Raw genomic sequence first — 21,401 nt, 5'->3', positions numbered from 1 at the left:
AAACGGACAGGTGGAAACCCAATTATCATACTGAAAAAGGAATGGGTGCTGTACTGCCGTTTTCCAGAACAATGTTCAAATAAGTGAACAGATAGTGTTCATGTGGGTAGAGGTGTTTCAGGATCAGACATTAGTTCAGATGCAGATTTTGTGTGCATATTTTTCAGTTTTGCTACTGTCAATTTATTTCCTGAATACCTGAATCAATAAACCAAACCCTATTTAAAAAGATTGTGTATGCCAGTACTTGTATATGCTGGTAAAAATCACTTGAACGTTGACATATGTGGTTATAGAAAATACAGCATACCTCACAATGAGATAAACCAGAAGGCACATACATTTCTTTATTGTTCAACAGGTTATCATGAACTTTACTCTAGCAATATCAAACATGCAGTCTGGATGATGCGCCTTTAAATACAAAGTGGACAAGGCAGTATAAATAATACAATGTGCACTGTATGTCGTCATGTAAAATATATACCGTGTATATTTATATGTATAAAACGTGCTTTTCAGAAGCTTCTTGGATAAAGGAGAGCACTCAAAGCACAACATCACTCTCCAGCTGTAGTATGAGCCAGATACACACAACGTGCCAAAAGAGGAATTCTTTACAAAAATATCTGAGAAAAACATTTGAAAAGCTTCTATTGCATGTTACTGTTCAATACTTTCAGCTTGTGAATACATTTGCAGAAACTTTTCCTTCTTTTTTTTCAACAAAAATAAGTAAACTTTCGATTTTCCCCCACTTGTTCACAGGAATAAAAAACATTCTTACTACGGGTGCATTCACCAAAAGGAAAGGCATGTAGTCAACAGCACTTTGAGGCCTTAGGGGCAAAACGTAAAACACATGCAACATCACACAGAAGATGGTGGAGGGGTCATCAAGTAGATTTTGAATAGAAAATAAACAGTATCATTTCTAAGTAATACAATGCTTGTGTTTCATCTCTGGTGTGCCCAGACATACATTCAAACAATGAAGGAGTCAAGCTATGATATTAATGCTGCATAATGGTGCACCATTGCATTCAGCTGGTGCAGTAAACATTTCCCTCTAATAATTGTCATGCTGCGTGGTAAGTACATTAAGGCAATGCCAGGGTGAAGTGCTATAAGGTCAGTGTTAGCATCTGAACTTCAGCTCTATCCACCTACCAGTTTACAGTATTATTCTCTTGTGGGCGTAGTGTTCTGCAGTAGATACTTATGATGGCTTGTAATTGTAAACTGTATTATTAAAATGTCTTTGCCTCGGCCACAAGCATTCAGGTTGGCAAAGCACCTCAAATCGCTTACCTCTTGATCTCTGCTTTCCAATGAGGAATTTCTGTTTAAGTGTTGTCAAGGTAAGTGCTTCAACCCTCTGTTTGGCGTAATTGAGGCTATTGTTCTGTGTTGAGTGAAAATCGGGATACACAAAGCCCAAAGCCAAACCCCTTCCCATGGCCTTGACATCCAACCGCCCCTCTCCTAAAGGAACCTGGAGAGAAGTTGCTCTTCATATGCACACAGACGACAGGTAGGTGTGTTGGCACATCGTTCATGGGTGACTAGCAGTTGAAGTGACTGGACATAACTGATAATTCGACACAAGGCCAAATACTATAGGACTATCAAGGTGGAAATGGGAAGAGAAGTCATCTGGAAGAGTGAAGTGGAATCAAAGCTGTGCAAGGAGGAAATGCCAAGTGGAACATTGTTTGTTATCAGTCTTTTGATTGCGTGTTAGGAGGAAACACCCACCACCTCGATCCTGAACCACATTTCCAAGTAAGGTTAACTGGAGAAAGAGAAAAAGGGAAACAGTATTAGTTTCTCCATAGTTTCTCCAAACCAACCCACAGCTCCGCGACATTGCCTGCACCACAGCATGCATGACCCCCCATAGCACGCAGCTATCACACATACAACCTCCCAGAGCCACACAGCTCCGCCCAATGGATTGCATGTTTTATTACAAAACGTCAAAAGTCATTGTAAATAAATGTACAAAACATCATATTATAACACATCCTCTTTTACATTAAAATGACTAACTGAACTGAACTAAACTGAAACACACACAGAAGAGGTAAGTCATGATTTGTGTCGATGGCCACTTTTGGAGTCTTCTCGTCGCATCCTGGGGGCGTGTGATCTAGGAGGACTGAGGTCAGAGGGCAAAGGTCACACAGGGTTCAGGAGGAGGCTGATATAAGAAAGGGTTTATGGTTAAGGGTTTGATCATGATCAGATTCAGTAGTGTGGTAGGCGTTCCTGGAAACCTAAAAGTGTACGTAAAAATCTTATTTCCTGACATATACAACTACGAAGACTATAAGAGAACACATGAACATCTATTTTCTCAAATTCAGGTACACAAACCACCTATTGGGCATGGTCCAAGAAAGCAGCCAATAGTTCAAAGAAATATAGGAATAAACAATATTCAGAAGGGAATATCCAAGTCCTATTTCAATACAACCAAACTCACTGCACAACATGCCTTACTAGGGATTTACTCATCAGAAATCAAACGCATCATCAATATCATCATCGATATCATGTAACGCCCAATGTTAGTCCTATAGGCCAAAGTTGAGCAATCTGAAAGCGGAAAGTGGTAATGGGCATTGCCTAAATCCACCTAGCACTAGTCACATTCTTTTCACGTCTAAGTATTTGATAGGTGTAAGGTTCCCCCTTTTCCCAACCACCAGAGCCCCAGCTTTACTGTCTACGTCTGGTCTGTGGTCTTACCTGCTCTTGCTGGGGGGCAGCTGTCTGCTGGGCCGCCTCATGGACTGGCTGGGCTGGACCTTCATGGAGGAACGGGGCGAGGAGCGGGAAAAGTGCTCGGGGGCCGGGGGCTTCTTGGGGATCTTCTTGACCAGACGTCCCACCCACTTCTGTTGTTCCTCCTGAGACACGGCCAGCAGCAGCAGGTTCTTGGCCGTGGACACGTCATAGTTCACTGCAGTGGGACAAAGGGAAGGGTTTGTATTGTGTTTAATAACTGTGTTAAATAACTGTGTTTAATAACTATGCAAAAAAACAGCAGTGCACACCTCAACCCCCTAACCATCCCTTGATATGTCCCTGACAATGTCTTTATATGCGTCTATGTAACCCTGCTCTGCTATAAGCAACGACACCAAACCCCCCACACCCCTACCTCTGCAGGGCGCGATGATCTCCTCCTTCTTGTCCATGTGGTCCTTGTGGCACTTGATGTGGCAGCGCCTGCACTCCAGCGCGGGCGGAGGCTTAAACATGTTCCACAGGGGTTTGGTGCACGCCTCACAGTTGGTGGGGAAGTGGTAGAGCGTAGGGATGAACTCGTGGCCCTTGTGGCAGATGTAGCTGGACTTCTCTCCACTGGCCAGCTCCACTGGGAACTCAGGCTCCTTCTTACACTCTCCCTCATTGGCATACAGAATCTGAGGAGAGTAGGAAAAGGTCATCATGGTAATTGTCAATCATTACCATCAACAGTATGAACTAGCCCCATCACATGAATCGTTAAATAAATGCATGAACAAAGAGCCATAACAATCAAGGGACCTGGAATATCCTGGGGATCTCTTTGGCATCAGCACGGTAAACGTCTGTTTGAGTGACAGGCCGCACATGGAAGAGTTTACTAAAAAGACAAGGAAAGGAAGAGACCAAAAATATTTTTGATGTTGAAGGTAAAAAAAATGTATTTTTGTGTCAAATCGCCAGTTGGCAACCCATCACTTGTGGGATTAATTGATACATAAACAAACATTACAGTAATTCACTGATAAATCAGTGATAATTTTTCTTCTGGTGTTCTCTGCAGTGCATAAAGAGTGAAACAATTAAATATTGTTAAATTATATATAAAAATCAATACATAATAGTAAACAAGGTTAGCCAAACAATAATTATATCCTTTGCACAGAAAAAAATATACATACATATACAGTAGCAGTCAAAAGTTTGGACACACATTCTCATTCAATGGTTCTTCTTTATTTGTACTGTTTTCTACATTGTAGAATAATAGTGACGTGCTATTGACTCTCTCTCTACCGCACCAGCTGTCTTTAACTCTGAATGATCGGCTATGAAAAGCCAACTGACATTTACTACTGAGGTGCTGGCCTGTTGCACCCTCTACAACCACTGTGATTATTATTATTTGACCCTGCTGGTCATCTATGAACGTTTGAACATCTTGGCCATGTTCTGTTATAATCTCCACCCGGCACAGCCAGAAGAGGACTGGCCACCCCTCATAGCCTGGTTCGTCTCTAGGTTTCTTCCTAGGTTCCTGCCGTTCTAGGGAGTTTTTCCTAGCCACCGTGCTTCTACATCTGCATTGCTTCCTGTTTGGGGTTTTAGGCTGGGTTTCTGTACAGCACTTTGTGACATCGGCTGATGTAAAAAGGGTTTATAAATACATTTGATTGATTGATTGTGAAGACATCAAAACTATGAAATAACACATATGGAAACATGTAGTAACCAAAAAAGTGTTTAACAAATCAAAATATATTTTATATTTGAGATTCTTCAAAGTAGCCACCCTTTGCCTTGATGACAGCTTCGCACAACTTGTTTAACACTTTTTTGGTTACTACATGATTCCATATGTGTTATTTCATAATTTTGATGTCTTCACTATTATTCTACAATGTAGAAAACATTACAAATAAAGAAAAACCATTGAATGAGTAGGTGTGTCCAAACTTTAGACTGGTACTGTACATACATACACACATAGGTACATATACACTGTGTATGTGTGATATATATCACACACACGCACGCACACACACGAGAAAAATGAAACAGAAGGCATTTGAACCCAGTCTGGCACAAAGTGAAGATTCATGTCAGAGACAAGCCTATACACAATCTATATACAGTACACATGTGCCATTTACCACATAGAAGCAAAAATATTTTTTCTAATTTAATTATAGGTATCCCTTTTTCTTTTATTCCAGACTTCATCTAAATATTCCGCAAACGGAAATACACAATGGACAAAAAAACATTTCAGTTTCTCTTCATCGCTCAGGCACATAATGCCAGGGTAGATCTGGTGTAAGAGCAAGTATATCTGTGTTAGCATGATGATTTGAATTGAAGTAAAAGGAGCAAATAGATAGTCGTTACTCACTCAATATCCAGCACCATGTAGGGGTTGGACAGCTCTTTGTCCTGTTCGCTGTTATAGAACAGAATCTTCTTGCTGCTCACAACCACATACTAAAGAGAGACAGGAAACAATACTTTTAACTGCAGCGCATCAACAATATTAACTACAGAATGTTTGATCAGTAAAGCCAGGTTGTAAATCTTATCTTCACCTTTCTCTCCCATCCAAACTTCTTGGTGTTGTTCCTCACAGGCAGCGAGAGCCACCCCGCTAGTCTCATTTCTAAGAGAGTGAAAGAGGGGTGAAACATTAAAACAGCAGGTCAATGTTGTGATCGATCTACGTGCTTCACAGTTCGTACATATTCCCAGGAAACATAGCATTTTCTATTTCATTGCAAAAAAATATGTAAACAGTAGATGCATCAAATGATCGCAGCACTCTGCACACATTATGGACGGACTCGACGACAAAACATGAAGGTTTAATGGTTTAAGTTTCAGCTCCAGAGAGGTTTCCCTTCATGATGGACCATATATCAATCAGATAAATCAATAAATGCATAAATCAGAGTAATCAGTAGCCTATTATACGTAGCCTTTTATAGTGAGTACTGGCAACTGGACAACACAAGTCAAAAACAATCAGATGCCAAAGACAAAAGGAAAGATAGGTGGCACTCCAGGACAAGACAGAGCAAGTCACCAAAAATAAACAAATGTCAATATAAAACATACATAAGAGGTACAAGGCTGTGAACAGAACTGCTTGTACATTGTGTTTGAATGCACAGAAACGTCCTCCTTACCTGTGTAGGCGTCATCCGCGTCAAAGTCTGGTCCACTGCTGAGGCTGGCTGATTCTAGGGAGGAGACGTTGGCGGAGCTGAGGAGGTTATGTAGCTGCTCAATGTCACTGTCCTTACTGTCCAGGGCCATCTGCAGCTCGATGCGTACCTGACTCTCATCTGCTATTTGCTATTTGACACAAACAGGAGGAAAGGAAACATACATTTGAAATGTCTATATATTGTTAGTTTGAGGCCCCTGTTAACTTTGTTGGTCAATCTTGGTGTGACTGACCACCTGCATGTCGTTAATCTCCCTCTGGTAATTAATGATAATGCTGTACAGGTGGTTGTGTGATGGTTAGTATTAGGTTGTGGTTGTGTTATGGTTGGACTGACCGCCTGCATGTCGTTGATCTCTCTTTGGTACTTGATGATGGTGGAGTTGAGTTTCTCCTTCTCTGACCTCAGCTCCAGCTGCAACTTCCTGTTCTCCTTCTCCTTCCTGCGCACATCAGTGTCATTGCCGCGCCGACTGCCTGCTGCACGTACCTCCTTCCTGTTCATGATCTCCGCCAGCTTGTTCACAGCCTGAGAAACACACAAGACAAGAAATAGTCATGATGAGTATCTAAAACAATAGACAAAGGCAAGTGTCTTCAACACGGTTTCCTTGATATGCAACATTGTAAAGCTAGAAAAAATGACATTAAATCAGCCTGCCTGGGTCTTTAGTGTTCTCTCTGACTGGAGCTGCTTCTCAAATGTGAGCTTCATCTGGCTCATCTGCTGCTCATCATCCTTGGACGTCTGCAGCTCTGAACACATCACAAATAGAAGAATAGAATGTTACAATCTAATGTTGAACAGAAATAGATATGATCCTTTTTACCAACCACACAGGCTGGAGGCAGAAACTTACCTTCAAGTGTCTCCTTGAGTTTGTTGTTGAGCTCCTCTTTCTCATTGGCTAAGTTGGCCACATCGCTAGTGAGGGTTCGGTTGGCCTCCTCCAGCTGGGCAGGAAAGAGCAGACAAAAAGTGAGACCAATGCAATTTGATAGTATTCAGCTGCAGCAAGCATTCTCAAGGCCCAGCAGGTGTCACCTCAGAGTCAGACTCACAGATCTATTGGCTACAATAGTCGATTCCGTTGTTGTTCACTCCTGGTCCTGGCTATAGTCCCAGCCCAGTACAAGCACACAAGCACACCTGATTAAGCGTATCAAGTTCTTGATGATTATTCGACCAGTTGAATTCTGTGTTTTCGAAAGCACAAAGCTCACGCCCAATGCAGCCCACCACGGCCCTCCAGAAACAGAAGAACCAGGGCTGACTCACCGAGCCAATGGTAATGTCCTTCTCGACCAGCTCCTGCTTGTGCCGAGCCATCATCTCTTTGAGCTCCAGCTCCTTCATGATTTTCTCCTTCTCCAGGTCGGAGTACTGCTCCTCAGCGATGGAGCGAGCCAGCTGCTCCGAGTCCGCCTTGGTCAGCGTGATCTCCAGCTGCGCCGCCAGGGAGTCCCTGAGCGGTTACAGGTCAAGCATGTCTTTATAATGTAGCATTGAAAATGGTTTTGGTTGTGTTCTTTTTTGTGTTGTTTGTGTAAATAAATCAAAAACTATGTATATTACAAGAACTCAGGAGGAAGAAAGCTTGAACCAGACCCTAAAGAAACCCATCCTCTTCTGGATCTCTGGGCAGATGTTGATAAGTTCAGCAGGACTGGAGTTGTACACTAGAGTGTCAGTAAACAGTGCAGGGCCAGGCCATTTTCCTGTACTCACCTCTCCTCTTGTAACTCCTGAAGGGATTGCTGCATGTCCTTGTAGAGCTTGCTCTTCTCTTCACATTCCTCCTTCAACTCCCGCACCTGGGTCTTATACAGCGTCTGGGCAACACAAAAAGATGATCAATCACAAATTCAATGCAATAATGTATACACAGGGTGCAAGCTTTCTCAAGGTAGGATTCCTCTCAAAGACAAGTGTTGCAGCAGACTTACCGAAAAATACTGCTCAGCCTCTAGCTGGTCCTGAAGTTCCTTCATTTGGCCGTCCGAGTCCTGCCTTTCTCTGTGGACACAAACGCAAATTAATCCTTTCAGTTTATTGTTTTATTGTGTTGACACTTTCTCTCAGCGTTATTACTTGCTAAAAATTCAAAGGTAAAATATAAAAAAAGGAGAAAAAAAAAGAGTCTGAATGTTGACTGACTTGCGTAGCTCCTGGTTTTGTTTCTCCAGGCTGCGTTTGATTTCCAGCAGGTGGTTAGCCTCCTGTTTCAGCTGCTTCTCAGAGGTCCTCAGGGTGTTGAGCTGCTGGTTCTGGGCCTTCAGGTCATTCTGGGTCAGACTGCGCTTCTGGGTCTCCTGCTCGATCTTCAAAGTTAGGTTCTTCACCTCCTCGGTGAGCCTCTCCTTGTGCCTGCGGAGCTCATCCAGTTTCTGTAGGGACTGCTTGTAGTCACAATCCAGCATGCTGCTGTGTTTCTCCAGCTCCAACATCCTGTTCTCCACACGCAGCTTGGACGCCCTCTCCTCCTGCAGCTTCTGCTCCATGTCTGGGGGAAGGGGAAAGAGGGAGAAGAATGATTTATTGAATTGGATTTGACCCTGCTGACCACAGTCTAGTTTCTTTACTGAAGATGGATTCCTGTCCTTTGTCATACCTGATAACTCAGGAAGGGCCTTACCCTTCATGGCCTCAGACTTGGCGCCCTCGATCGACTCAATCTTGCTCTTGTCTGCGAGCCGTGCCTTGGTGGCTTTGTGCGACGCCTCCTCCTGCTCCAGCCCCTGCTGCAACACCTTCAGCTTGTACGTCATGTCTATCTCCTTGCTGCTCTTCTCCTACGGGAGAGTAGAAGAGAGAGAGAAGTTTAGAAAGTGAGAGTGCATAAAATAGAGAGGGTAAGAGCATAAGAAAGTGTGGAAGTTTACCTTCTCCAGGTCGGTGAGTTTCTCCTGTAGTAGTCTCTTCTCTGTCTCTGCTTTGGATAGGGCTTGTCTCACCTGCCGAACCTCATCCTCCAGCCCTGAGATTCGCCCTACAGAGACAGAGAAATGTCACCAAAGGCTAAATCATACTGTGAATAAATACACACAGTCTCTCCCACACAAACAAAATACCCACTAACCCTGCATGTCTGCGATGGTCTCTGAGCCCTGGCTGTGCTCTCTCCTCTCAGCCTCCAGTGCTGCCTGCAGCCCGATACACTCCTTCTCCAGAGTGAGCTTGGAGCGCTCCAGCAGGCAGCACTTGTCCTGCAGCTCTCTGCCCCCGGCCTCCAGAGCCTGTAGCTGCTTGCCTGCCTCCGTCTGGGCCTTCCTCAGCCGCGTAGCCGCCTCCTGCTCCGCACGCAATAGAGCATTGGCCTCGTCCAGCTGGATAACAAATCACTTAGTCACACTTTGTAATGTGCATTCCAATCACAAATGTAAACACATGCACATAAACACACAGTCAAGTTATTTTATACCCCAAAAAAACCACACCTGTCTTTGTAAGTGAATGTTCTTCTCGTTGGATATGTGCGAGTTCTGATTTCTTTTCTTCATATCATCCAGCTGGTCTCGGAGGCTGTTGACTGCAGATCACATCACAAGTTAGATATGAAAGTATACTGTGTGTGTGTGTGTGTGTGTGTGTTCAGCCAGCGGTCTCACCCTCGTTCTCCAGGCAGCGTTTCCGGTCGGCCTCGCTTTCGGCCTTGCGGTGGCTCTCCACAGTCTTGTGCTGCAGTAGAGCCTTCTCTCTCTCCAGCTGCCTCAGACTCGACTCCAGAGCCTTTCTGCTACTCGTCTGTCAATGCACCACCACAAAGGTCAGTGTTGGAAGTGCACAACTAATTATTTCTTGGTTGATATTTTTTATCAGTTGTGTGCTGTAGTGGTATGCTCTATTGCTACTGTAGCTCCAAAGTTCTCACCTCTTCATCAAGTTCTTTGGAGATTTTCTCTAGACGACTGGTGGAAGTTCTACAGAAAGAGAACATAGTGCATGTCACTATTCTCATCGCCCCATATCATAAAGAACATGACTAAATCACATAGCAAGTGAGTAATAGTAGTAGGTGTATTGTGTGCGTATGAGGCCAGGGCATGTCGGGTCTACCTGCACTTGTGTTCCAGCTCATCTTTGGTCTGCATCTCATTATTGAGCTGCTCTTCCAGCTGGTGGAGTTTCTTCTGTAGCTTGGCCGACTTGAGGAAGAGGGGAAGGAGGTGGCGCAACTGTTACAATACACTTCACCTGGATTCTGCTCTAAAACTAGAGCGTATCATTTTACCACAATTTGACCTTGTTTTTTCAAAGCCATAAACAAGTGAAATCAATTCAGAAGAGCTTTGTTTAAAGAGAGAGAGAACACTTAACATCCCAATATCCTGCAACAGATAAGAAATACATTTCATTTGCTCTGCAAAACAATTTCAGTCAGCACAGAAGTCAAAGAGCTGACAGCTTTCACGGGATTAGCTTGTTGTTTAGCTACTGAAGCATAGCCTCGTAAGTGTTTCAGTAGCGCTAAGAACTTGACAGATTATTGTGTATAATTCTTGAGCCAAACAAAGGAATTATATTATTATGACCTGTTATGACATTGTTATTATAGTGTTGCGTTAGATTCATATGCACAAAATATAATTACATAACTTAGGTTACTTCTGTAACTCCGGTTCTCTGATATTATGAGTGAAATATCTCACGTGGGGGATTCGCTAGGATCACCTACTCTCGGAAGCGTAAAGCGTCTGTTGGAGACAGACAGGTAGAGGGGCGAATGAGGTGAGCCCCTCACCTTCCTTAAAAGGAGCCACTCTCCCAATTAATGAGATATGTCCCAAGAACAGTGTCCAATAGGTAAACTATTCTGTAGGAGAGGCAGTGTTTCCTATGGAAAAATATGTAGGAGAGGGGGACCCCGCACCACCAAAACAAGGGGGGAGAGGGACCACCCATTCAACCCTGTTTTGGGGGTCGGGGACCCACCCTGGAGAATTTCCATGTATAAAGGATGGAGAAGATACATTCTGGTGATTTTTTAAAAGGACATTAAACTTCAAAATGAATGAAAATAAAATAATGTTGACACCATCTAAAACATACTTTCCACCTCCAGAAATGAGCCTAATAACATACTGGTAAAATTATTAACATAATGGACCAAAAATATAGCTTATGCATAGTTCATATGATCAGGTATGCTATTAGCAATAAGAATTATCACCTGTAGCCCAGCTGATGTAGCTATAAATAAATAGGCTGAAGCATGGGGCTGCCTATCTGCATTTACCCTATAGGGCTAATCATTACAGATCCCAAATGTGATCTTTTAACTAGTTAGAATCATATTAATAAATGTTGTGTCCCCAAATAATTCTATAAACACAGTGAATATAATGTAGGCCTACCTGTTAGGGTAACTTGGGATAAAACTGCCCCCCGGGGTAACCCACCCTCTCCCCCAAAACTTCCCTGGTTGCCATTAATGTTGCTAAAATAAAAATGTAATCTGTCTCATCACAATTGTTTTGCATCACTCCGAAAAAAAATGATTGAGGTAGGGTGGTGTTTTTCCCCGTGTTACTCCAAAATTGACCTGTGTCACATTTATCCCCACTCTCCCCTATGCACTCACATGCTTAACCATGCTGCTGCTGAAAAAGAAATATCTGGATTTAAAATTGTGCAGTTCATGCATATTTAGGAGTTGAGAAACTAATAGGATTGGAAAGACGATTGCAAGGATTGTTGTGCTGCTTGTCAAAATGCAAGTTTCCCTCCCTATGGCACTTGTAACTTGAATGCACCTCGAGAGGAATATTTCTCACACATAGAACACACGACAACAACTCGACTTGGACAACAACTCGACTTGGTAAATAGATTCTACACCCAATTTTTCCATGGTGTGTCACCTCTTCTACCCCAAACGGCGTGGTCACCGTCTTTTGGGATAGGGTCTCCCAGGACCCTCATAGGGTTGTTGCTTCTACCAGACTGCAGCAAGTCAGTCTAAATAGATGCAGAAAGAGGGCTCTCTCTGAAGCAGCCAGCACCATGACGTAAGATGTCAGGCAATATAGCCGCAGGAAGAAGGAAACAACTGCAGTGCAGTATTCCTAATCCTGGTCAGTAGGACAGCTACATAACTGGTATGTCTTGGCCCTGCTCCATGGGGAGGGTTGTTAAGAGCAAAGATATCTCTTCAGCCGCTCACTCCCGTAGGATGGGGAGACAAAGCAGGCAGTGGCCCGGCTGCATGAACCAATTGCAGTAAAAACCTGGATGAAGAAAAGCCGAAGCTTCGTGGACTCGGGAGTATCAGATAGCAGTCTGGGGCTCTGATGCCTGGTGAGGGCGCCCCATTCCACTATTTTGACTTATCTCTAGCTCAATGGAGAGTGTTCTCCATAACAAAGCCAAGTCACGTTTGCAATGTAGAGGGGGGAAAAACGCCCTGGCCCACAGCGAGCCCTGGAAACCTGCTCTCCCGTAGAACAAGGAAGCAAATGCGGTTCGAGTTCCCCTGCCTTATTGTATAAAGTCGCAGCACCCTCTGGTGGGAAAACCGTCATCGGCACATACCAGAGCTGGCTTGACTGGGATAGCTCGTGCCATAGCAGTCAGAGGCAAAAATGCCTCACACAATATGTAAAAAGGGCCACAGTGGATGTCAAAAGACCGAATGCCATCCTGCTTCGAATGTCGGTGAGAACAGAGGGAGGGCTCACATGCTGACTTTACTTCCCCTGGCTGAAAATCTGAGAAGGCACAGGGGGGGCTTGAGAATAGGGTTGTCGCAACGCAGCCCTGCCTTCCCACTGCTGCAAAACTTGGAGAGGGGAAGGAGCAGAAAACGTTAAACCCGAAAAAGGAGGGTAGGGCAGAGAGCCATAGGTCTTGCACACTATCCTTCTAAGCCGCCCTAGGTTGTCCAGCCCTTCTTATCTCCCTCAGGAAGGTTAGAGAGGTTGTTTGTTGCGGCGGCAGCGTAAGACTGCTTCCCTACAGGTTTGGCCTGGTTCAGGGGCCTTGCCGGAGTCTTGGCAGACTGCTGCGTCACCAGGGACCTCAGTCCCCCAAGGACAGCTTATTACCCCTTCCCAGCAGTGAGACTGGGGCTATATACAGGAACCAATGGCTGCCACGTGCTTCGCCTTTATTCTTGTGCATGTCACACTTTGGCCGCATGGCGGCAACAGTTAGCCCGAACAACTCCTTGAGTGTCACTGGGGCATCCAGTCGGTCTTTAGTAACACGGCGCGAGGGGCTGAGATGGTCAGCCAGTGACGGCTCCACTGCGGGAGGGTTGCCAAACTCAGATTCTTCTATATGTCCAGGCTAGGGGTACCCCTAGCAAGAATTTAGCTAGTTAGGGGTTTATCCCACCATTTCTTAGCTTCCCTGAGGCAAACTGATAATGCGTGGAGCAGCTATTTTAAAATCGACGCTGTATGAGACAGGAGTCCCTTAACGGACGCTGAGCTCCCACAGGAGATGGCCACTCAATGCCGAGTCTGGCCACGGCTTGTTTGCAGAGATGAAGGAGCCCAAACTCCAAAGGAGGAGGGGCAGTTCCACTGCTCTCAGGGCCTGAGAGGGCGGGAGAACGGGGTCAGCCCCAATCTCCTGAATTATCTCGAGGATATCCGTGAGATTAATTCCATCCTCATCCTCATCATCCCCTAACTCGCCTTCCCCTGACACTACATTGTCCAAAAGTGAAGGGAGGGAGTTGAGGCTATCTATGGTCTATCCCCAAATGGGCATGGTTGCGGGGAGCTGAGCCACAGCTGTCGCTGTTGGCTTGGAGGAGAGAGGGGCTACCGATATAGAAGCACATTTAAAGCCTCTTCTTCAGACCTGCCCTTGTCAGCAGTTTGCAGTGCTCACAGGACTCAGGGTCGTCGAGCATCTCATGGTGATGTTCCTTATTGATGTACAGAGGTTTGGAACCTTTCCCTACAATCATGGAACCACAAGCACAAGAACGTGGGGGTTCGAGTGCTGGGCTAGTCTCTTCCTGGGACAGGATAATAGTGGCTATTGTTTTTTCGGGCCCCTGTTCAACAGAGCCATAGTGGATGAGAAGATCCTTCCCACCATGGTCCAGGCTATAGCCCTCAATGCCAGCAGGGCTCTAAAATCCCTCTCCCCCTCTACCAGACATTGTATTCTGCCATAAAGGAACAAGGCTTGCTAGGGGGACAGCAAGATGCCGGTTGTAAGAGCAACGTGCATATAGTGTAGCCTAGATAGTTAGAAGCTTTGTGGCTGGTGGCTAGCCAAAAATATATCAAATCAAATCAAATTTTATTTGTCACATACACATGTTTAGCAGATGTTAATGCGAGTGTAGCGAAATGCTTGTGCTTCTAGTTCCGACAATGCAGTAATAACCAACAAGTAATCTAACTAACAATTCCAAAACTACTGTCTTATACACAGTGTAAGGGGATAAAGAATATGTACATAAGAATATATGAATGAGTGATGGTACAGAGCAGCATAGGCAAGATACAGTAGCTGATATCGAGTACAGTATATACATATGAGAGGAGTATGTAAACAAAGTGGCATAGTTTAAGTGGCTAGTGATACGTGTATTACATAAGGATGCAGTCGATGATATAGAGTACAGTATATACGTATGCATATGAGATGAATAATGTAGGGTATGTAAACATTATATAAGGTAGCATTGTTTAAAGTGGCTAGTGATATATTTACATCATTTCCCATCAATTCCCATTATTAAAGTGGCTGGAGTTGAGTCAGTGTCAGTGTCAGTGTGTTGGCAGCAGCCACTCAATGTTAGTGGTGGCTGTTTAACAGTCTGATGGCCTTGAGATAGAAGCTGTTTTTCAGTCTCTCGGTCCCAGCTTTGATGCACCTGTACTGACCTCGCCTTCTGGATGATAGCGGGGTGAACAGGCAGTGGCTCGGGTGGTTGATGTCCTTGATGATCTTTATGGCCTTCCTGTAACATCGGGTGGTGTAGGTGTCCTGGAGGGCAGGTAGTTTGCCCCGGTGATGCGTTGTGCAGACCTCACTACCCTCTGGAGAGCCTTACGGTTGAGGGCGGAGCAGTTGCCGTACCAGGCGGTGATACAGCCCGCCAGGATGTTCTCGATTGTGCATCTGTAGAAGTTTGTGAGTGCTTTTGGTGACAAGCCGAATTTCTTCAGCCTCCTGAGGTTGAAGAGGCGCTGCTGCGCCTTCTTCACGATGCTGTCTGTGTGAGTGGACCAATTCAGTTTGTCTGTGATGTGTATGCCGAGGAACTTAAAACTTGCTACCCTCTCCACTACTGTTCCATCGATGTGGATAGGGGGGTGTTCCCTCTGCTGTTTCCTGAAGTCCACAATCATCTCCTTAGTTTTGTTGACGTTGAGTGTGAGGTTGTTTTCCTGACACCACACTCCGAGGGCCCTCACCTCCTCCCTGTAGGCCGTCTCGTCGTTGTTGGTAATCAAGCCTACCACTGTTGTGTCGTCCGCAAACTTAATGATTGAGTTAGAGTCGTGCGTGGCCACGCAGTCGTGGGTGAACAGGGAGTACAGGCGAGGGCTCAGAACGCACCCTTGTGGGGCCCCAGTGTTGAGGATCAGCGGGGAGGAGATGTTGTTGCCTACCCTCACCACCTGGGGGCGGCCCGTCAGGAAGTCCAGTACCCAGTTGCACAGGGCGGGGTCGAGACCCAGGGTCTCGAGCTTGATGACGAGCTTGGAGGGTACTATGGTGTTGAATGCCGAGCTGTAGTCGATGAACAGCATTCTCACATAGGTATTCCTCTTGTCCAGATGGGTTAGGGCAGTGTGCAGTGTGGTTGAGATTGCATCGTCTGTGGAACTATTTGGGCGGTAAGCAAATTGGAGTGGGTCTAGGGTGTCAGGTAGGGTGGAGGTGATATGGTCCTTGACTAGTCTCTCAAAGCACTTCATGATAACGGATGTGAGTGCTACGGGCGGTAGTCGTTTAGCTCAGTTACCTTAGCTTTCTTGGGAACAGGAACAATGGTGGCCCTCTTGAAGCATGTGGGAACAGCAGACTGGTATAGGGATTGATTGAATATGTCCGTAAACACACCGGCCAGCTGGTCTGCGCATGCTCTGAGGGCGCGGCTGGGGATGCCGTCTGGGCCTGCAGCCTTGCGAGGGTTAACACGTTTAAATGTCTTACTCACCTCGGCTGCAGTGAAGGAGAGACCGCATGTTTTCATTGCAGGCCGTGTCAGTGGCACTGTATTGTCCTCAAAGCGGGCAAAAAGGTATTTAGTCTGCCTGGGAGCAAGACATCCTGGTCCGTGACTGGGCTGGATTTCTTCCTGTAGTCCGTGATTGCCTGTAGACCCTGCCACATGCCTCTTGTGTCTGAGCCGTTGAATTGAGATTCTACTTTGTCTCTGTACTGACGCTTAGCTTGTTTAATAGCCTTGCGGAGGGAATAGCTGCACTGTTTGTATTCAGTCATGTCACCAGACACCTTGCCCTGATTAAAAGCAGTGGTTCGCGCTTTCAGTTTCACACGAATGCTGCCATCAATCCACGGTTTCTGGTTAGGGAATGTTTTAATCGTTGCTATGGGAACGACATCTTCAATGCACGTTCTAAAGAACTCGCACACCGAATCAGCGTATTCGTCAATGTTGTTGTCTGACGCAATACGAGACATCTCCCAGTCCACGTGATGGAAGCAGTCTTGGAGTGTGGAGTCAGCTTGGTCAGACCAGCGTTGAACAGACCTCAGCGTGGGAGCTTCTTGTTTTAGTTTCTGTCTGTAGGCAGGGATCAACAAAATGGAGTCGTGGTCAGCTTTTCCGAAAGGGGGGCGGGGCAGGGCCTTATATGCGTCGCGGAAGTTAGAGTAACAATGATCCAAGGTCTTTCCACCCCTGGTTGCGCAATCGATATGCTGATAAAATTTAGGGAGTCTTGTTTTCAGATTAGCCTTGTTAAAATCCCCAGCTACAATATTGTGTAAATGGTGTGATAAGCTAGCTAGTTAGAAGCCTTGCGGCTAACAGCTAGCAATAATGAGCAAAGTAGAACGCTATAGCCACGAGGCTAGAGTGGCATTAGCTAGCAGTAACTGTAGCTAGCTCAGTACTAGTTGAAGGAAACCGTGCGGGGGAGAAGTTGGCCTTCAGATAGTGTGCTCCTGTGACTGAAGGAGCTGCGAGGTTGAGACGGACGGTCTAGTTAACACAATGGGTGAACGTAGTTTAATCTAGATGCTACAGTGTTGAAGGTACGGCGAGCTTCCCAAGTTAGCCTTGCAGAGTGGGCTAACAGAGTCTCAATAGCTAGCCGGGAAGCAAGCTACCAACAGAGACAGAAGTAGAAAAGTAATTTCTACACAAAACGAAAACCTTCCGGTCAGTACTAAACCTCTCGAGACCTACACTAGGCAGCGATATCCTTCACGGTTCACTTGTGAGCAGTCAAGCAGGAAAACAGGCATCCAGTCAATCTGAGCACTAGAGAGTAATGTTAATGCTCTTTGTGAGGGAGAGAAGCGAGAATAACCAGAGGGCGGGAGAGTGGCTCCTTTCAAGGAAGGTGAGGAGCTCACCTCATTCACCACTCTACCTGTGTCTCCAACAGATGCTTTTGATAGGTTCTTCCGAGAGTAGGGGATCCTTGCAAATCCGCCACATGTGATATCAAAACAAATAATTGAAAGAGAACTATATGTATATGACAGGCAAGTAGGTACCCACCTCTCCTTTCAAGGCTGTTGAGTTCACGGTCACAACTGTAGAGTTATTCACACCACTTAGTAACCTGGAGGAAACACATTGGTATTTGATGAAGAACTAACAGCTCACACACATACACACATTAATACACACTTTCAGAGTTTTTAACATAATCAAAGCTTGTGTGAAACGTAAGACATCCACTACACATGAGTTACTAAGTAAAAAATACTGTCCATGATGAGGAAGGACTGTGAAAGTAAGACATGAAGTCTCCAGACTTACTGGTCTTCCTTGAAGTATGTGAAGCCGACGAAAGGAAGCTGGTTTCCCACAAAAGCCTTAGGAGTAGGAAAGGTCTCCACGTCACCCTTGTCATCTTCTATCTCATCAAAGTTGCTAGTGTCAATGTCACTGCTCAACTCTGGAACCACAGGAGCCGCCGCTAAACAGTGGGAGGGAGAGTGGGAAGAGTGGGAGGAGAGGTGGGGGGGGGAGAAAGAAGGAAATATTGATGTTATTTATGTCATTTCTAGGTAACCATATGTAATATGTTTTCTATTGTACCAGGATGATCTTATATGATCAAATAAATAAAATGTACTTGGCTGTATGGCAGACACCTACTATTTCTGATGCTGTCAAAGTTCCATTGGTCATTCTTGAAAAAGGGGTGTCGTTTGATCTCCTCCACCCCGTTGCGGCCCAGTCGCACCTCCCTAAAAACCAAAAACAGGGCCATAGACTTAGTTGAAGTCGGAAGTTTACATACACCTTAGACAAATAAAATTAACTCAGTTTTTCACAATTCCTGACATTTAATCTGAGTAAAAATTCCCTGTCTTAGGTCAGTTAGGATCACCACTTTATTTTAAGAATGTGAAATGTCAGAATAATAGTAGAGAGAATTATTTAATTCAGCTTTTATTTCTTTCATCACATTTCCAGTGGGTCAGAAGTTTACATACACCCAATTAGTATTTTGTAGCATTGCCTTTAAATTGTTTAACTTGGATCAAACGTTTCAGGTAGCATTCCACAAGCTTCCCACAAATCATCGACTACAGCTCGGCATTTAACACCATAGTGCCCTCCAAGCTCGTCATCAAGCTCGAGACCCTGGGTCTCGACCCCGCCCTGTGCAACTGTGTACTGGACTTCCTGACGGGCCGCCCCCAGGTGGTGAGGGTAGGCAACAACATCTCCACCCCGCTGATCCTCAACACTGGGGCCCCACAAGGGTGCATTCTGAGCCCTCTCCTGTACTCCCTGTTCACCCACGACTGCATGGCCACGCACGCCTCCAACTCAATCATCAAGTTTGCGGACGACACAACAGTGGTAGGCTTGATTACCAACAACGACGAGACGGCCTACAGGGAGGAGGTGAGGGCCCTCGGAGTGTGGTGTCAGGAAAATAACCTCACACTCAACGTCAACAAAATTAAGGAGATGATTGTGGACTTCAGGAAACAGCAGAGGGAACACCCCCCTATCCACATCGATGGAACAGTAGTGGAGAGGGTAGTAAGTTTTAAGTTCCTCGGCGTACACATCACAGACAAACTGAATTGGTCCACCCACACAGACAGCATCGTGAAGAAGGCGCAGCAGCACCTCTTCAACCTCAGGAGGCTGAAGAAATTCGGCTTGTCACCAAAAGCACTCACAAACTTCTACAGATGCACAATCGAGAGCATCCTGTCGGGCTGTATCACCGCCTGGTACGGCAACTGCTCCGCCCACAACCGTAAGGCTCTCCAGAGGGTAGTGAGGTCTGCACAACGCATCACCGGGGGCAAACTACCTGCCCTCCAGGACACCTACACCACCCGATGTCACAGGAAGGCCATAAAGATCATCAAGGACAACAACCACCCGAGCCACTGCCTGTTCACCCCGCTATCATCCAGAAGGCGAGGTCAGTACAGGTGCATCAAAGCTGGGACCGAGAGACTGAAAAAAAGCTTCTATCTCAAGGCCATCAGACTGTTAAACAGCCACCACTAACATTGAGTGGCTGCTGCCAACACACTGACTCAACTACAGCCACTTTAATAATGGGAATTAATGGGAAATGATGTAAAATATATCACTAGCCACTTTAAAACAATGCTACCTAATATAATGTTTATATACCCTACATTATTCATCTCATATGTATACGTATATACTGTACTCTATATCATCTACTGCATCTTTATGTAATACATGTATCACTAGCCACTTTAACTATGCAACTTTGTTTACATACTCATCTCATATGTATATACTGTACTCAATACCATCTACTGTATCTTGCCTATGCCGCTCTGTACCATCACTCATTCATATATCTTTATGTACACATTCTTTATCCCCTTACACTTGTGTCTATATGGTAGTAGTTTTGGAATTGTTAGCTAGATTACTTGTTGGTTATTACTGCATTGTCGGAACTAGAAGCACAAGCATTTCGCTACACTCGCATTAACATCTGCTAACCATGTGTATGTGACAAATAAAATTTGATTTGAAATCAATTTTGGCCCATTCCTCCTGACAGAGCTGGTGTAACTGAGTCAGGTTTGTAGGCGTCCTTGCTCGCATACACTTTTTCCATACGCTTGTTCTGCCCACAAATTCTCTATAGGATTGAGGTCAGGGCTCTGTGATGGCCACTCCAATACCTTGACTTTGTGGTCCTTGAGCCATTTGCCACAACTTTGGAAGAATGCTTGGTGTCATTGTCAATTTGGAAGATCCATTTCCGACCAGGCTTTAACTTCCTGACTGATGTCTTGAGATGTTGCTTAAATATATCCACATAATTTCCCATCCTCATGATGCCATCTATTTTGTGAAGTGCACCAGTCCCTCCTGCAGCAAAGCACCCCCACAACATGATGCTGCCACCCCTGTGCTTCACAATTGGGATGGTGTTCTACGGGTTGCAAGCCTCCCCCTTTTTCCTCCAAACATAACGATGGTCATTACTTTTCATGGAGCTTCTTCCTTGCTGAGCGGCCTTTCAGGTTATGTCGATATAGGACTTGTTTTACTGTGGATGTAGATACTTTTGTAACCTCTAGCATCTTCACAAGGTCCTCTGCTGTTGTTCTGGGATTGATTTGCACATTTCGCACCAAAGTACATTCATCTCTAGGAGACAGAAAGCGTCTCCTTCCTGAGTGGTATGACGGCTGCGTGGTCCCATGTTGTTTGTACTTGCGTACTATTGTTTGTACAGATGAACGTGGTACCTTCAGGCGTTTGGAAATTGCTCCCAAGGATGAACCAGACCCGTGGAGGTCTACAATTTTTTTCCTGAGGCCTTGGCTGATTTCTTTTGATTTTCCCATGATGTCAAGCAAAGAGGCACTGAGTTTGAAGGTAGGCCTTGAAATACATCCACAGGTAGACCTCCGATTGACTCAAATTATGTCAATTAGCCTATCAGAAGCTTCTAAAGACATGACATAATTTTCTGGGATTTTCCAAGCTGTTTAAAAGCACAGTCAACTTAGTGCATGTAAACCTCTGACCCACTGGAATTGTGATACAGTGAAATAATCTGTCCGTAAACAATTGTTGGAAACATTACTTGTGTCATGCACAAAGTAGATGTCCTAACCAAAATGCCAAAACTATAGATTGTTAACAAGAATTTTGTGGAGTGGTTGAAAAATGAGTTTTAATGACTCCAACCTAAGTGTCTGTAAACTTCCGACTTCAACTGTATGTTAGTGGCCTGGGAAAAAGCTGGGATAGTTCCGTCTGAAAATAGTCTGGATATC

General features: G+C 45.1%; 1 protein-coding gene across 4 annotated transcripts in view; it reads right to left on the bottom strand.

The window, feature by feature from the left end:
- Window positions 1-322: 322 nt before the first annotated feature.
- rock2a (rho-associated, coiled-coil containing protein kinase 2a) overlaps window positions 323-21,401 on the bottom strand; it is a 47,543-nt gene continuing 26,464 nt past the window's right edge. The window contains exons 8-32 of one of the 4 annotated variants that reach the window (XM_024437131.2): window positions 18,253-18,344; window positions 17,911-18,070; window positions 17,647-17,710; window positions 10,035-10,123; window positions 9,850-9,898; window positions 9,587-9,722; window positions 9,416-9,507; window positions 9,058-9,304; window positions 8,861-8,967; window positions 8,590-8,770; window positions 8,136-8,481; window positions 7,925-7,994; window positions 7,707-7,810; window positions 7,257-7,443; window positions 6,838-6,931; window positions 6,639-6,733; window positions 6,315-6,506; window positions 5,937-6,105; window positions 5,340-5,410; window positions 5,150-5,238; window positions 3,559-3,637; window positions 3,170-3,434; window positions 2,755-2,968; window positions 2,080-2,161; window positions 323-1,795 (exon numbers count right to left, since the gene is read on the bottom strand). In XM_024437131.2, the coding sequence (XP_024292899.1) occupies window positions 2,092-2,161; window positions 2,755-2,968; window positions 3,170-3,434; window positions 3,559-3,637; window positions 5,150-5,238; window positions 5,340-5,410; window positions 5,937-6,105; window positions 6,315-6,506; window positions 6,639-6,733; window positions 6,838-6,931; window positions 7,257-7,443; window positions 7,707-7,810; window positions 7,925-7,994; window positions 8,136-8,481; window positions 8,590-8,770; window positions 8,861-8,967; window positions 9,058-9,304; window positions 9,416-9,507; window positions 9,587-9,722; window positions 9,850-9,898; window positions 10,035-10,123; window positions 17,647-17,710; window positions 17,911-18,070; window positions 18,253-18,344 (3,262 nt within the window). In that variant the 3' untranslated portion in view covers window positions 323-1,795; window positions 2,080-2,091. Of the gene's footprint in view, window positions 2,162-2,754; window positions 2,969-3,169; window positions 3,435-3,558; window positions 3,638-5,149; window positions 5,239-5,339; window positions 5,411-5,936; window positions 6,106-6,314; window positions 6,507-6,638; window positions 6,734-6,837; window positions 6,932-7,256; window positions 7,444-7,706; window positions 7,811-7,924; window positions 7,995-8,135; window positions 8,482-8,589; window positions 8,771-8,860; window positions 8,968-9,057; window positions 9,305-9,415; window positions 9,508-9,586; window positions 9,723-9,849; window positions 9,899-10,034; window positions 10,124-17,646; window positions 17,711-17,910; window positions 18,071-18,252; window positions 18,345-21,401 lie in introns of all 4 variants that reach the window. The other 3 variants (XM_024437130.2, XM_024437133.2, XM_024437132.2) reach the window with 3 other exon arrangements.

This window comes from Oncorhynchus tshawytscha, linkage group LG11, assembly GCF_018296145.1.
Source record: "Oncorhynchus tshawytscha isolate Ot180627B linkage group LG11, Otsh_v2.0, whole genome shotgun sequence".
NCBI classification, from domain to species: Eukaryota; Metazoa; Chordata; class Actinopteri; order Salmoniformes; family Salmonidae; genus Oncorhynchus; species Oncorhynchus tshawytscha.
This window is presented reverse-complemented; position numbering and strand designations above follow the sequence as displayed.